The sequence below is a fragment of the Callithrix jacchus genome, chromosome X (assembly GCF_049354715.1).
Source record: "Callithrix jacchus isolate 240 chromosome X, calJac240_pri, whole genome shotgun sequence".
NCBI classification, from domain to species: domain Eukaryota; kingdom Metazoa; phylum Chordata; class Mammalia; order Primates; family Cebidae; genus Callithrix; species Callithrix jacchus.
In genome coordinates this window covers 69449698-69464729 of record NC_133524.1, presented here as the reverse complement: position 1 = coordinate 69464729, position 15032 = coordinate 69449698, and the positions used below count along the sequence as shown (strand labels likewise).

The 15032-nt window shown below is 45.3% G+C and overlaps 1 protein-coding gene across 1 annotated transcript in view; it reads left to right on the top strand.

Moving 5' to 3' along the window:
* Positions 1 to 253: 253 nt before the first annotated feature.
* Positions 254 to 15032, top strand: part of ERCC6L (ERCC excision repair 6 like, spindle assembly checkpoint helicase) — a 46805-nt gene continuing 32026 nt past the window's right edge. The window contains exon 1 of the mRNA XM_002762987.7: positions 254 to 395. Coding sequence (XP_002763033.5) covers positions 328 to 395 — 68 coding nt within the window. The 5' untranslated portion in view covers positions 254 to 327. The remainder of the gene's footprint in view (positions 396 to 15032) is intronic.

Below are 15032 nucleotides of genomic sequence, written 5' to 3'. Positions count from 1 at the left end.
GTCTCCTCCACGCACAGTGATGGAACACGCACGCGCAAACGAATTGGTCGCAGCATGGTTTGAACTGGGTTAAAACGCGAGGCGCCACAGAGTGACGCAACACACTCAGTGTGTTGCAGGCAGAGATGGCCTCCTATCTCCCGGCGCGCGTTTATGGGCGGGGTTCAGGCGGTGGCGTCGTAGCGTGCGGTAGGGGATTGGCCAGCCGCGAGGCCGACGGTTGACTGCGTCCCTTTCCACAGGCTCAGAGAGCATGCGCAGGGCGGCAGTGAGCGAAATTCAAGCTCCAAGCTCCTGCCGAGGTAGCTGGAACCGGATTCGAGGGTCATGGAGGCGTCCGGAAGGTTTCCGGAAGCCGAGGCCTTGAGCTCAGAGCAGGCTGCTCGTTACCTGAGGTATGTTTGGGCTGCTGGGCGGGTTTAGCTAACCGACCTGGCCTAGGGCGGAGGTGGGGTGGCCCCCCCCCCGTATCCCTCTGGGGACTGAAACTGCTGAGGCGGAGCCTTGTGAGACGCGTGCTCACTCTCTTCTCGCAGTAGGGTGTGGTAGTAAGCTCTGGATGTTTGACCAGATTTCTAAAACTTGGGGAGACCCCGATGCCTCTCCTTTTGGGCAAATGACCCTCTGGTATGAGCTCCTTAAGAGCCAATGCTTTAATCAAACCTTTCTTGATTCTTTTCAGTTTATCAAGGCCCAAATCTAGGGGATACAGAGATGAGTAAAACAAGGTCCCTGCGCCCCAGATTGCTTGTAATTTAGTAGTGGAAACAGATCTGCGAAGCGATAATTACTATATTTAATAAGTGCTGTAAGCGGTATAAGGTACGTGCAGGGCATCGTGTTGGCATAAACGAGGGGATGGCCAACTACAAGAGTGGTCAGCCAAGGGATGGAGTGGCAAGAGGAGACATTTGAGCTGTGCGTTGAAAAATGAGTAAACATTCAGCAATTGGCTAAGGGTGGGGGGGCATGGTAATGTTGGGATGAGCATTTAAATTTTTTCTTAAATTGTCGTAAAGTACACATAACATAAAATTTTTTTGTGCAGGAGATGGGTTTTACGGAAAATAAAATGTATCACCTTAACCATTTTTAAATGTACAGTTAGTACTGTTAACTGCATTCATATTGTGCAACTGTCCATCACCTCCAGAACTTTTTTTCCATGTGGCAAAACAAACTACTCCCATTAAACAACTCTCCATTTTCCCCTCCCCTCAGCCCCTAGCAACAAGTATTCTGTCTCTATGAATTTTACTACTTTTTTTTTGAGACAGGATCTTGCTCTGTCCCCCAGACTGGAATGCAATGGCCTCATTATAGTTCACTGCAGCCTTGAACTCCTGGGCTCAAGCAGTCCTCCTGCCCCAGCTTCCCTAACAGCTGGGATTATAGGTGGGTGCCACCATGCCCAGCTAATTTATTTTTTATTTTTTTAAATTATTTTGTATATATTTTTAGAGACAGGGTCTGGCTCTGTCACCCAGGCTGGAGTGCAGTGGCGTAATCTCTAACTCGGCTCACTGCAACCTCCATCCCCCCCCCCCCCCTTGGGCTCAAGTGATCCTCCCACCTCAGCTTTCCCAGTAGCTGGGACCACAGGCGGATACCACCACACCCGGCTATTTTTTTTTGTACTTTTAGTAGAGATGGCGTCTCGCCATGCTGCCCAGGCTTGTCTTGAACTCCTGAGTTCAGGCAGTCCTCCTGCCTCAGCCTCCCAAACTGTTGGGATTACAGACATGAGCCACCATGCCAGGTCTTTCATTCAGATTTTTCCAATTGTTTGCCATTATACTTTTGTTGTAATAGGCAGCCTTTGTGCACTTTTTAACTGAGTATACACTTTGGAAGTGGGATTGCTGGTCTTAGGGGATGTGTATTTAAAATCGCTATTCAAGAAAACCATGCCAGAGTTTAATAAAATCAATAGTGTGAGTAAGAATTTATTTATAGGGGCCGGGCGTGGTGGCTCAAGCCTGTAATCCCAGCACTTTGGGAGGCCGAGGCAGGTGGATCACGAGGTCAAGAGATCAAGACCATCCTGGTCAACAAGGTGAAACCCCATCTCTACTAAAAATACAAAAATTAGCTGGGCATGGTGGTGCGTGCCTGTAGTCCCAGCTACTCGGGAGGCTGAGGCAGGAGAATTGCTTGAACCCAGAAGGCGGAGGTTGTGGTGAGTCGAGATCGTGCCATTGCACTCCAGTCTGGGTAACAACAGCGAAACTCCGTCTCAAAAAATAAAAAAAAAAGAATTTATTTATATTTTCTCAGGCTGGTGTGTGATGAGCTATATGAGTCAACTCAAAAGTTAAGATACATAGTTTTACTTTTGAAACCAGAACTTCTAGTATTTTCTTCTACAAATATACTACACGAGTGGGCAAAGATGTGTGTGCGTGTGGATACAGTAAGTCCTCACTGAACATTGTCCATAGGTTCTTAGAAACTGTGACTTTAAGTGAATGACATAGTAAAACCAGTATTTTTCTCATCAGTGTTGCAGTAAAATGATACTGAATGAACCAGTGTTATTCAAGGGCCTGCTATGCATCATCTTGCTTAAAGTTGCAGTTGCCAAGAACCTACTGACCATGTTAACTGAGGACTTACTGTGCATATAAACATATACTACAGGTGTGTGCCACCAAGCTTGGCTAATTTTTAAAAGATTTTTGTAGAGATGGAGGAGTCTCGCTGGGTTTCCCAGGCTGGTCTTGAACTCCTGCACTCAAGTGACCCTCCCACCTCTGGCTCTCAAAGCACTGGGATTATAAGCGTGAGCCACCACACCTAGCAGAATCATACTTGCTATTACATTTCCATTATTAACCACCATTTAAGCATTCTACTCTCCAACTTCTACCTTACTCCCTCTAGTACACCTATTCCAACAGCCATTTGATGTCATTGGGACCTGTAGTTCATTGATTGCATCTTTCACTGTTGCACACCCCTCAGGTTCTCAAACTCTCTCTCCTTATAGAGTTTGAAGTTCAGAGTCAAATAACTTCCTCGTATACAACTTTAACTTATTTTTTTTCTCTTTCACACTTCATTATACTGGCTTGGCAAGACCGTAGCCTTCATGTGGTAAGTAGATTAATGGCCTCCTGAGGATCTCCACATACTTTCTGAACCCTGTGAATATGCTACCCTCATATGTTAGAGAGGAATTAAGGTTGCTAACTAGCTGACCCTAAAATAGGGAAATTGGAATATCTTGGTGAGCCCAGTGTAATCACAGGGTGCTTAAAAGTGGAAGAGGGGCTGGGTGTGGTGGCTCATGCCTGTAATGCCAGCACTTTGGGAGGCCAAGGCAGGCAGATCATGAGGTCAGGAGTTCGAGACCAGCCTGCCCAACGTGGTGAAACCCCATCTCTACAAAAATACAAAAATAAGCTGGATGTGGTAGCGCACATCTGTAATCTCAGCTACTCAGGAGGCTGAGGCGGGAGAATTGCTTGAACCCAGGAGGTGGAGGTTGTAGTGAGCCCAGATTGCACCATTGCACTCTGGCCTGGGCTACAAGAGTGAAATTTGGTCTCCAGAAAAGCAAAAGTTGGAAGAGGGCGGCAGAAGAGGAAGTCATAGTGATGCAGTGTGAGAAGGACTCAACCTGCCCTACCTGGCTCTGTAGATGGAGGAAGGGACTGTGAGCCAAGAAATGTGTGTGGCCTCTGGAAGCTGGAAAAGTCAAGAAGCAGATTTCTCCCTTTAGAGCCTCTAGAGGGAACACAGCCCAGCTGCAACCTTAGTTTTAGCCCTGCGAGACCTGTATCCGACTTCTAACCTATATAACCTGCAAGATAAAAGATAATACATTTGTGTTATTTTAACATTTGTGATGATTTGTAACAGCAGCAATAGGAAACTAATACACTTTGCTAAATCCAACTCTGGCCTGTGCAGATGAACATGGTTGAAGAAACAATCATGCTGACTGGTCTCACTTGAATGAAATCCATCAATATTAATGTCAAGCAGACCCTTCATGCTACCTGGCAATCATATTTCATTTATCTAATATAATCACTCATTAATTCTACTAGATGCCTGTTTCATACCTTCTGGGTTTTCAGACCCTCAACACCTCTCTCTCATCTCTTGCTTCCAATTTCGCTGGGTTGACAGAAGCAGTCAGAAGAGAGTTTCCCGAAGCTGCTTCTTCCGTTATCAATTCACTTCCCAGCATTATTCCCACTGTGTTCTTTGCTTTCCATCCTGTTAGTATGGATGATTTCTCCATGCTTCTAGTTAAGGCACAACGCCTCCATTTGTGCAAAAGATCTTATCCCTTGTCACTCACTGGTATAATGATTTGAACTGACCAATTCTTTTATTGTTTAAAAAAAAAATCCTCTCTTGATTGTATTTTCCTTTCCAGTTATTGCTCCACTTCTTTTCTTTCCTTTACAGCAAAATTCCAGGTGTCAGTATTATTGTCTACACTTGTCATTTCCTATTTCTTGCCTCCTAACTTCTGTTGAACTCGCTCCAATCAGGTTTTCACCCCATCACTTGACTCAAACTGCTTTTACCAAAGTCACCAATAACATTCATATAACTAAATCCAGTAGTCAATTCTCTCTTTTTTTTTAGACAGAGTCTTGCTCAGTTGCCAGGTGCCAGGCTGGAGTGCAGTGGCACAATCTCAGCTCACTGCAACCTCCACCTCCCAGGTTCAAGCAATTCTCCTGCCTCAGCCTCCCGAGTAGCTGGGACTACAATCATGTGCCACCACGCACGGCTGATTTTTCTATTTTTAGTAGAGACAGGGTTTCACCATGTTGGCCAGGATGGTCTCGATCTCTTGACCTCATGATCCGCTCGCCTCGGCCTCCCAAAGTGCTGGGATTACAGCCGTGAGCCACTGCACCTGGCCCCGGTAGTTAATTCTCAATCTTCATCTACCTCAACCAGTAATGCCTGACGAAGTTGATCACTTCTCCATGAGACACATGATTCATTGGTCGTCCAAGGAGCCTGTGCTCTCCGGATTTTCTTCCTACCTCACTGGCTGCTGCTTCAGATTCTGTTGATATATTTCTCCTCATAATCTTCTAAGATGAATTAAATCCCCAGATGTGACCTATCACCCTGAAATGCTTGAGTATATATTCCTTAAAAAGAACATATTCTTTTTTTTTTTTCTTTTTGAGACTGAGTCTTGCTCAGTCACCCAGGCTGGAGAGCAGTGGCGCAATCTCAGTTCACCACAACCTCCTTCTCCTGGTATTGCAGAAAATTTTACCTGACAAGAAACCCAAGCGGCACTCGGGAATGGAGGAACACACTTTAGTGGGCCCAGAAGGGTTCACACCCAAAAGTCTGGACCCAGGCTAAGAAAAGTAGACAGTTTTTATAGGTGAAGGGGCAGGGGAAGTAACTCAGAACTTTAGACAATGCAGCAGGTTTTAGATGACATGGCAGTTTTCCTTAAGGTTTGTAGCTAGTAAGCAATAAGCTGAGGTACAGAAGCAGAAAGAGACAGTTATTAGCAGAAAAACAGGGACAGTTTTAAAATAGGGAAGTTGCTATGTGCTAACAAAATCCTGGGCAAAACTTCCACTTCATCCCCCTCTTTGCTGCTCTCTTATGGATATTAGGGAGCATCACTTTTACACGCTGGTGCTTGTATTTAGTGGCTTGTACCCAGGGAGGGCCAGCAAGTGAGCATTTGTTTTTCTTTTTTTTCTTTTTTTTTTTATTGCATTTTAGGTTTTGGGCTACATGAGCAGAGCATGAAAGACAGTTGCATAGGTACACACATGGCAGTGTGTTTTGTTCCTTTCTCCCCTTCACCCACATTTGGCATTTCTCCCCAGGCTATCCCTCCCCACCTCCCCCTCCCACTGGCCCTCCCCTTTTCCCCCCAATAGACCCCAGTGTTTAGTACTCCCCTCCCTGTGTCCATGTGTTCTCATTTTTCATCACCCGCCTATGAGTGAGAATATGCGGTGTTTCATTTTCTGTTCTTGTGTCAGTTTGCTGAGGATGATGTTCTCCAGATTCATCCATGTCCCTACAAATGACACAAACTCATCATTTCTGATTGCTGCATAATATTCCATGGTGTATATGTGCCACATTTTTCCAATCCAGTCTATTATCAATGGGCATTTGGGTTGATTCCAGGTCTTTGCTATTGTAAACAGTGCTGCAATGAACATTCGTGTACATGTGTCCTTATAGTAGAACGATTTGTAGTCCTTTGGATATATACCCAGTAATGGGATTGCTGGGTCAAATGGAATTTCTATTTCTAAGGCCTTGAGGAATCGCCACACTGTCTTCCACAATGGTTGAACTAATTTACACTCCACCAACAGTGTAAAAGTGTTCCTTTTTCTCCACATCCTCTCCAGCATCTGTTGTCTCCAGATTTTTTAATGATCGCCATTCTAACTGGCGTGAGATGGTATCTCAATGTGGTTTTGATTTGCATCTCTCTGATGACCAGTGATGATGAGCATTTTTTCATATGATTGTTGGCCTCATATATGTCTTTCGTAAAGTGTCTGTTCATATCCTTTGCCCACTTTTGAATGGGCTTGTTTGTTTTTTTCCTGTAAATCTTTTTGAGTTCTTTGTAAATTCTGGATATCAGGCCTTTGTCAGATGGGTAAACTGCAAAAATTTTTTCCCATTCTGTTGGTTGCCGATTCACTCTAGTGACTGTTTCTTTTGCCGTGCAGAAGCTGTGGAGTTTGATTAGGTCCCATTTGTCTATTTTGGCTTTTGTTGCCAATGCTTTTGGTGTTTTGTTCATGAAGTCCTTGCCTACTCCTATGTCCTGGATAGTTTTGCCTAGATTTCCTTCTAGGGTTTTTATCGTGCCAGGTCTTATGTTTAAGTCTTTAATCCATCTGGAGTTAATTTTAGTGTAAGGTGTCAGGAAGGGGTCCAGTTTCTGCTTTCTGCACATGGCTAGCCAGTTTTCCCAACACCATTTGTTAAACAGGGAATCCTTTCCCCCTTGCTTGTTTTTGTCAGGTTTATCAAAGATTGTATAGTTGTATATATGTTGTATTGCCTCCGGTGCCTCTGTTTTGTTCCATTGGTCTATATCTCTGTTTTGGTACCAGTGCCATGCTGTTTTGATTACTGTAGCCTTGTAGTATAGTTTGAAATCCGGTAGTCTGATGCCCCCCGCTGTGTTCTTTTTGCTTAGAATTGACTTGGCTATGCGGGCTCTCTTTTGGTTCCATATGAAGTTCATGGTGGTTTTTTCCAGTTCTGTGAAGAAAGTCAATGGTAGCTTGATGGGGATAGCATTGATTCTGTAAATTACTTTGGGCAGTATAGCCATTTTCACGATATTAATTCTTCCTAACCATGAACATGGAATGTTTCTCCATCTGTTTGTGTCCTCTGATTTCGTTAAGCAGTGGTTTATAGTTTTCCTTGAAGAGGTCCCTTACGTTCCTTGTGAGTTGTATTCCAAGGTATTTTATTCTTTTTGTAGCAATTGTGAATGGCAGTTCGTTCTTGATTTGGCTTTCTTTGAGTCTGTTACTGGTGTAGAGGAATGCTTGAGATTTTTGCACATTGATTTTATATCCTGAGACTTTGCTGAAGTTGCTTATCAGTTTCAGGAGTTTTTGGGCTGAGGCGATGGGGTCTTCTAGGTATACTATCATGTCATCTGCAAATAGAGACAATTTGGCTTCCACCTTTCCTATTTGGATACCCTTTATTTCTTTTTCTTGCCTGATTGCTGTGGCTAGAACTTCCAGTACTATACTGAATAGGAGTGGTGAAAGAGGGCATCCTTGTCTAGTGCCGGATTTCAAAGGGAATGCTTCCAGTTTTTGCCCATTCAGTATGATATTGGCTGTTGGTTTGTCATAAATAGCTTTAATTACTTTGAGATACGTTCCATCGATACCGAGTTGATTGAGGGTTTTTAGCATAAAGGGCTGTTGAATTTTGTCAAATGCCTTCTCTGCATCAATTGAGATAGTCATGTGGTTTTTGTTTTTGGTTCTGTTTATGTGGTGAATTACGTTGATAGACTTGCGTATGTTGAACCAGCCTTGCATCCCCGGGATGAATCCTACTTGATCATGATGAATAAGTGTTTTGATTTGCTGTTGCAATCGGCTTGCCAATATTTTATTGAAGATTTTTGCATCTATGTTCATCATGGATATTGGCCTGAAGTTTTCTTTTCTTGTTGGGTCTCTGCCGGGTTTTGGTATCAGGATGATGTTGGTCTCGTAAAGTGATTTGGGAAGGATTCTCTCTTTTTGGATTATTTGGAATAGTTTTAGAAGGAATGGTACCAGTTCCTCTTTGTGTGTCTGGTAGAATTCGGCTGTGAACCCGTCTGGACCTGGGCTTTTTTTGTGTGGTAGGCTCTTAATTGCTGCCTCGACTTCTGACCTTGTTATTGGTCTATTCATAGTTTCAGCTTCCTTCTGGTTTAGGCTTGGGAGGACACAGGAGTCCAGGAATTTATCCATTTCTTCCAGGTTTACTAGTTTATGTGCATAGAGTTGTTTGTAATATTCTCTGATGATGGTTTGAATTTCTGTGGAATCTGTGGTGATTTCCCCTTCATCATTTTTTATTGCATCTATTTGGTTGTTCTCTCTTTTCTTTTTAATCAATCTGGCTAGTGGTCTGTCTATTTTGTTGATCTTTTCAAAAAACCAGCTCTTGGATTTATTGATTTTTTGGAGGGTTTTTTGTGTCTCAATCTCCTTCAGTTCAGCTCTGATCTTAGTTATTTCTTGTCTTCTGCTGGGTTTTGAGTTTTTTTGATCTTGCTCCTCTAGCTCTTTCAATTTTGACGATAGGGTGTCAATTTTGGATCTCTCCATTCTTCTCATATGGGCACTTATTGCTATATACTTTCCTCTAGAGACTGCTTTAAATGTGTCCCAGAGATTCTGGCATGTTGTGTCTTCGTTCTCATTGATTTCGAAGAACTTCTTTATTTCTGCCTTCATTTCATTGTTTACCCAGTCAACATTCAGGAGCCAGTTGTTCAGTTTCCATGAAGCTGTGCGGTTCTGGGTTGGTTTCTGAATTCTGAGTTCTAACTTGATTGCACTATGGTCTGAGAGGCTGTTTGTTATGATTTCAGTTGTTTTGTATTTGCTGAGCAGTGCTTTGCTTCCAATTATGTGGTCAATTTTAGAGTAGGTGTGATGTGGTGCTGAGAAGAATGTATATTCTGTGGATTTGGGGTGGAGAGTTCTGTAAATGTCTATCAGGTTTGCTTGCTCCAGGTCTGAGTTCAAGCCCTGGATATCCTTGTTGATTTTCTGTCTGGTTGATCTGTCTAATATTGACAGTGGAGTGTTAAAGTCTCCCACTATTATTGTGTGGGAGTCTAAGTCTCTTTGTAAGTCATTAAGAACTTGCCTTATGTATGTGGGTGCTTCTGCATTGGGTCCATATATGTTCAGGATCGTTAGCTCTTCTTGTTGTATCGATCCTTTTACCATTATGTAATGGCCTTCTTTGTCTCTTTTGATCTTTGTTGCTTAAAGTCTATTTTATCAGAGATGAGAATTGCAACTCCTGCTTTTTTTTGCTCTCCATTTGCTTGGTAAATCTTCCTCCATCCCTTTATTTTGAGCCTTTGTGTATCCTTGCATGTGAGATGGGTTTCCTGGATACAGCACACTGATGGGTTTTGGCTTTTTATCCAATTTGCCAGTCTGTGTCTTTTGATTGGTGCATTTAGTCCATTTACATTTAGGGTTAATATTGTTATGTGTGAATTTGATACTGCCATTTTGATGCTAAGTGGCTGTTTTGCCCGTTAGTTGTTGTAGATTCTTCATTATGTTGATGCTCTTTAGCATTTAGTGTGATTTTGGAATGGCTGGTACTGGTTGTTCCTTTCTATGTGTAGTGCCTCTTTCAGGAGCTCTTGTAAAGCAGGCCTGGTGGTGACAAAATCTCTGAGTACTTGCTTGTTCATAAAGGATTTTATTTTTCCTTCACTTCTGAAGCTCAGTTTGGCTGGATATGAAATTCTGGGTTGAAAGTTCTTTTCTTTAAGAATGTTGAATATTGGCCCCCACTCTCTTCTGGCTCGTAGTGTTTCTGCCGAGAGATCTGCTGTGAGTCTGATGGGCTTCCCTTTGTGGGTGACCTGACCTTTCTCTCTGGCTGCCCTTAGTATTTTCTCCTTTATTTCAACCTTGTTGAATCTGACGATTATGTGCCTTGGGGTTGCTCTTCTTGCAGAATATCTTTGTGGTGTTCTCTGTATTTCCTGCATTTGAGTGTTGGCCTGTCTTGCTAGGTGGGGGAAATTTTCCTGGATGATGTCCTGAAGAGTATTTTCCAGCTTGGATTCATTCTCTTCGTCCCCTTCTGGTACATCTATCAAACGTAGGTTAGGTCTCTTCACATAGTCCCACATTTCTTGGAGACTTTGTTCATTCCTTTTTGCGCTTTTTTCTCTGATCTTGGTTTCTCGTTTTATTTCATTGAGTTGGTCTTCGACTTCAGATATTCTTTCTTCTGCTTGGTCAATTCGGCTATTGAAACTTGTGCATGCTTCGTGAAGTTCTCGTATTGTGTTTTTCAGCTCCTTTAATTCATTCATATTCCTCTCTACGTTATCCATTCTTGTTATCATTTCCTCAAATCTTTTTTCATATCTTTTTTCAAGTTCCTTAGTTTCTTTTCATTGATTTAATACATGTTCTTTTAGCTCACAAAAGTTTCTCATTATCCACCTTCTGAAGTCTAATTCCATCATTTCGTCACAGTCATTCTCCATCCAGCTTTTTTCCCTTGCTGGTGAGGAGTTTTGGTCCTTTCTAGGAGGCGAGGTGTTCTGTTTTTGGGTGTTTTCCTCCTTTTTGCGCTGGTTTCTTCCCATCTTTGTGGATTTATCCACTTGTCGTCTGCGTAGTTGCTCACTTTTCAATTGGGTCTCTGAGTGAACACCCAGATTGTTGGTGATAAAGTATTTCTGTTACTTGGTTTTCCTTCTACCAGTCTAGCCCCTTCGCTGTACGACTGCTGAGGTCCACTCCAGGCCCTGCTTGTCTGGGGTGCACCTATAGCAGCTGTGGAACAGTGAGGGATGCTACCAGTTTCTTTTTCTGCTATCTTTGTCCCAGGATGATGCCTGCCAAATGTCAGTCTTTTGGATATAGAGGGGTCAGGGAGCTGCTTGAGGAGACAGTCTGTACTTTATAGGAGCTCAATTGCTGAGCTTGAGCTCTGTTGCTCATTCAGGGCTGTTAGGCTGCTATGTTTGATTAGCTGCAACAGAGCTCATTAAAAATCCCTTTTTTTCTCAAATGCTCTGTGGTGGGGGGTTCGGGCTTTATTTTTAGATGCCCGTTGAGGTGTCCTGCCCAGCTAGGAGGCAGTCCAGTCACTAGTTGCCTGCCGAGACTCCGCCCTGCTGTTGTGATGTTCGCCCTGTTGCTGCAGGCTGTGCTCTTCTGCTGCGGTCTCCGCCACGGGCTACGCCCTGCGGTGGAGTTTCTCTGTTGTAGCGGGTTGCCTCGGCAACGGCAGGCTGTGTCAGCAGTGGGCGTGTATCTCAGTAGGGGTGGGTTGCTTTGGTAATGGTGGATGCCCCTCTCCCACAGAGCATCTCAGGGACCGTCTGCACGGGGAGCGTTTGGAATCGCCGTTTTGTGCGTCCCACTGCGCTACTCCAAACGCTGTGTTCCTGCAATCCCCTGGGCTGGCCCACTGTCCAAGTCCCGTTCAGTCTCAAGTTCAGCCCTCTCAAGTCTCAGGTTGCCAGTTCAACAGGGCACCCGGACAAGCGCGCCCTGTGGGGAGCGCTGAGTAGGGCCAGCCACCGCCACCCCGGCTGCCAGCTTCACCAGGCAGTATCTCTACCTGGCATCCCGCGTTGCCTTTATATTTGGGAATTTCCCCATTCTGTGGGCAACAAAGATCAGTCTGGAAATGCAGCTCTGACTCACCTCTCCGCGGATTCAACGAGAGCTTCAATCCTGGGTTGTTCTCACAGTGCCATCTTGAGTCCTCCTCCAAGCATTTGTTTTTCTAATTACCATGGCTTCAATGAAGCACCAAAGTACATTAATTAGGCAAGGGCCAAGAAGATTATTAATAGCAAAACAGGAAGTGACATTTTACACCAGATGTGGACAAGGAATGTCCCTCAATGGATGACAGTGATGACAGCTCAACAGTAGAACAACAAATGCTGTCAGTGTTAAGATTTCAGTCCATATTTGCTGATACAGTGGAGGCTCCTCAAGCTTCGGCCGTGTGTTGACTAGTCAGCTTCCAGTTGTATGACTTGAGAAGGGCTTGACGAGTTCTCAGGATTCAGCTCACAGGAGCATGATTTTCATGGGGTGCCACAGGTCTGGATGTGCAGTCCACCAGTCCAGCGATGAGTTTGGGTGGGCCCTCTTGGCTCTGGAATAGTGTACCCACAGAACGACTCCTACAACTTTGAGAGCAGTTGGGGTGACAAGGATTACAGTATGGGGCCCTGTCCAGACAGGTTGGAGGGGTTTCTTTTTCCAATCTTTCACCCAGACCTGGTCCTCAGGTTGGAAGGGATGTACTGGCTTGGCTAGGGAGAGAGGCGCTCTTTCTATTACAAACTGACTGACCTGGGACAGCACCTTTCCCAATGCCTGCAGCTGCGATGTCATGCTTGTTTTCCCTAGCTGTCTGAGGTCTCCCCTCACTTTGTTAACTAGTGGGAGGGGGCCTCCCGAATAGGATTTCACAGGGTGAGTAACCGATAGGTCCTGGTGTACACCGTGACCGCAGCAGGGCTAAGGGAAGCACATCTACCCAGGAAACCTGGGTTTCCTGACAGAGCTCTGCTAGTGAAACCTTCAGGGTTCCATTCATGCACTCCACTTTCCCTGAACTTTGTGGCCTGCTGGCTGTATGGAGTTTTCACTTAATCTTGAGCACTTTGGTAAGGGCTTGGATGATCTCTGCCACAAATGCTTGCCCATTGTCACTGTGTATTGTGAGTGGAATCCCATATCGGGGAACAATTTCACGAAGTAGGACTTTCACTGCTTCTCGAGCGCTTTCCATCTCAGTTGGGAGTGCCTCAGCCCAGCTTGAGTATGTACATACAAGGACCAGTAAGTGTTTGTATCCTTTACTGGGCTTGACTTCAGTGAAGTCCACCTCTATGTCCTCAAAAGGGTAACCACCCACACCCGTTGCACCCCTGGGGCAGGTTTCAGCCGCTGTGAGGGGTTGTTTTTAGCACAGGTAAAGGCACTGATTGCTTACTGCAGCACCGAGTTTGGGGAGGGTTGCAATATAGTAATACCTGTTGAGTAAGGTTTCCAGAGCAGTTTTACCTAGCTGGGTAAGACCATGGCACTGAGCAATGACGGTAATGAGCCAAGTTCTTAGGCACCACTGGTCTGTTGTCAGGGAGTAGCCACCATCCCCCAGCAGTCTGCTTTTCCCCCTCCTGCTGTACCTACCGGTTTTCTTCCTTAGAGTACTCTGGCTTTCCCACAACCTCTGGTAGCCAAGGGGTGACTGAACAAGTGGGCAGGGGCCTGCACAGGCCCTTCAGTGCAGCTGCCTTAGCCTCTTGGTCAGCCAGCCGGTTTCCTGTAGAGATAAGATCAGTTCCTCTTTGGTGGCCCTTGTAATGTATAACAGCTACCTCTTTGGGCTTCCAAACTGCTTCTAGCAGTCTGAGAATTTCTTCCTTATTTTTGATTTCTTTCTTTTTTTTTCTGATTTCTTTTCCTCCTGCTGTCAACAGCCCTCTTTCCTTGTATATCGCCCCATGTATGTGGACAGTTGGAAAGGCGTACTTGGAGTCAGTGTAAATATTGAGGGTTTTACCTTCCGCGCAATACAGGGCCTGAATGAGGGCATGTAATTCCCGCCCGTTGTGCTGACCAGCCTCTGGGCAAGGGGGCTGCCTTGACCACTTCAGTGGCGGTGGTGACTGCATTCCCTGCATACCTCTCCCCATTTTGGACATAGCTGCTCCCATCAGTGAACAGGTTTAAATCTGCCTTTGGGTGGGGGGACAGTCCTTGAGGTCTGGCCGACTAGCAGAGACCTCATCTACCACCTCCTCACAATCGTGATCTGGGGCTCCCTCCTCTGTGGGTAGAAATGTGGCCGAGTTGAGGTCACACAGGGTCTCAGTGGTAGTCCGTGGGTTTTCACAGAGCAGCCCTTGGTAGTGGGTTAAACGGGAATTTGAAAGCCACCGGTGCCCCTGGCTTCTCTCCTCTCTCTCTCTCTCTGTCTCTCTCCTCTCTCTCTTCTCTGTTTCTGTCTCTCTCTCCTCCCTATTTCTGTTTCTCTCTTCTCTCTTCCTCTTCTCTCTCTTTTCTCTCTCTTTCTCTCTCTTTCTCTCTTTCTCCCTTCTTCCCCCCCCCACCAGGGCCCAGCAGTCTGAGTGAGGACCCCAAGTGCTGTTTTGTTTCTCTCCTGAATGAACAGATTGAATTCTCGGGTGACATCTGGAAGTCCTACTGCTGGGCACTTTGGAGCGGTGCCTTGATTTCCCGGAAAGCCATGTCTTGGCTATCATCCTACTCAAGGGGTCTATCTTCCGGCCCAGTTAGGGCCCCATAGAGGGGCCTTGCTATGTCCAAGAAGCCAGGAATCCATATGCGGCAGAAGCCTGCTGCCCCGAGAAACTCCTGGAGCTTCCACTTAGTATTGGGAGTGGGCATGGAGCAAATCACCCTTTTTCTCTCTGGTCCCAGGGACCAGTGTCTTTTGGTGATGATGAGCCCCAGGTACCTCACCTATTGTCTGCAGATTTGGGCCTTAGCCATCCTTGGGGGGTTTGTCTCTGCCTAGACTATAGGGAAGGCGTCCAGGAGTTCCGGTGGGTTCTCCTCTGACCTCTTGGCAGCGTGTAGTTTCCATTCTTCCTCACATGAAAGTGTGACTGCCAGGACCAGGCCCCACTTTGACTCACCCAAAGTCAGACTGGCTGGTCTCCCGGGGTTCAAAAGTGATTTGTGCCCCCAGTTTGCTTAACAAGTCTCTTCCCAGAAGGGGGACAGGACATTCCAGTAGGTAGAGGAACATATGGCATAACTGGT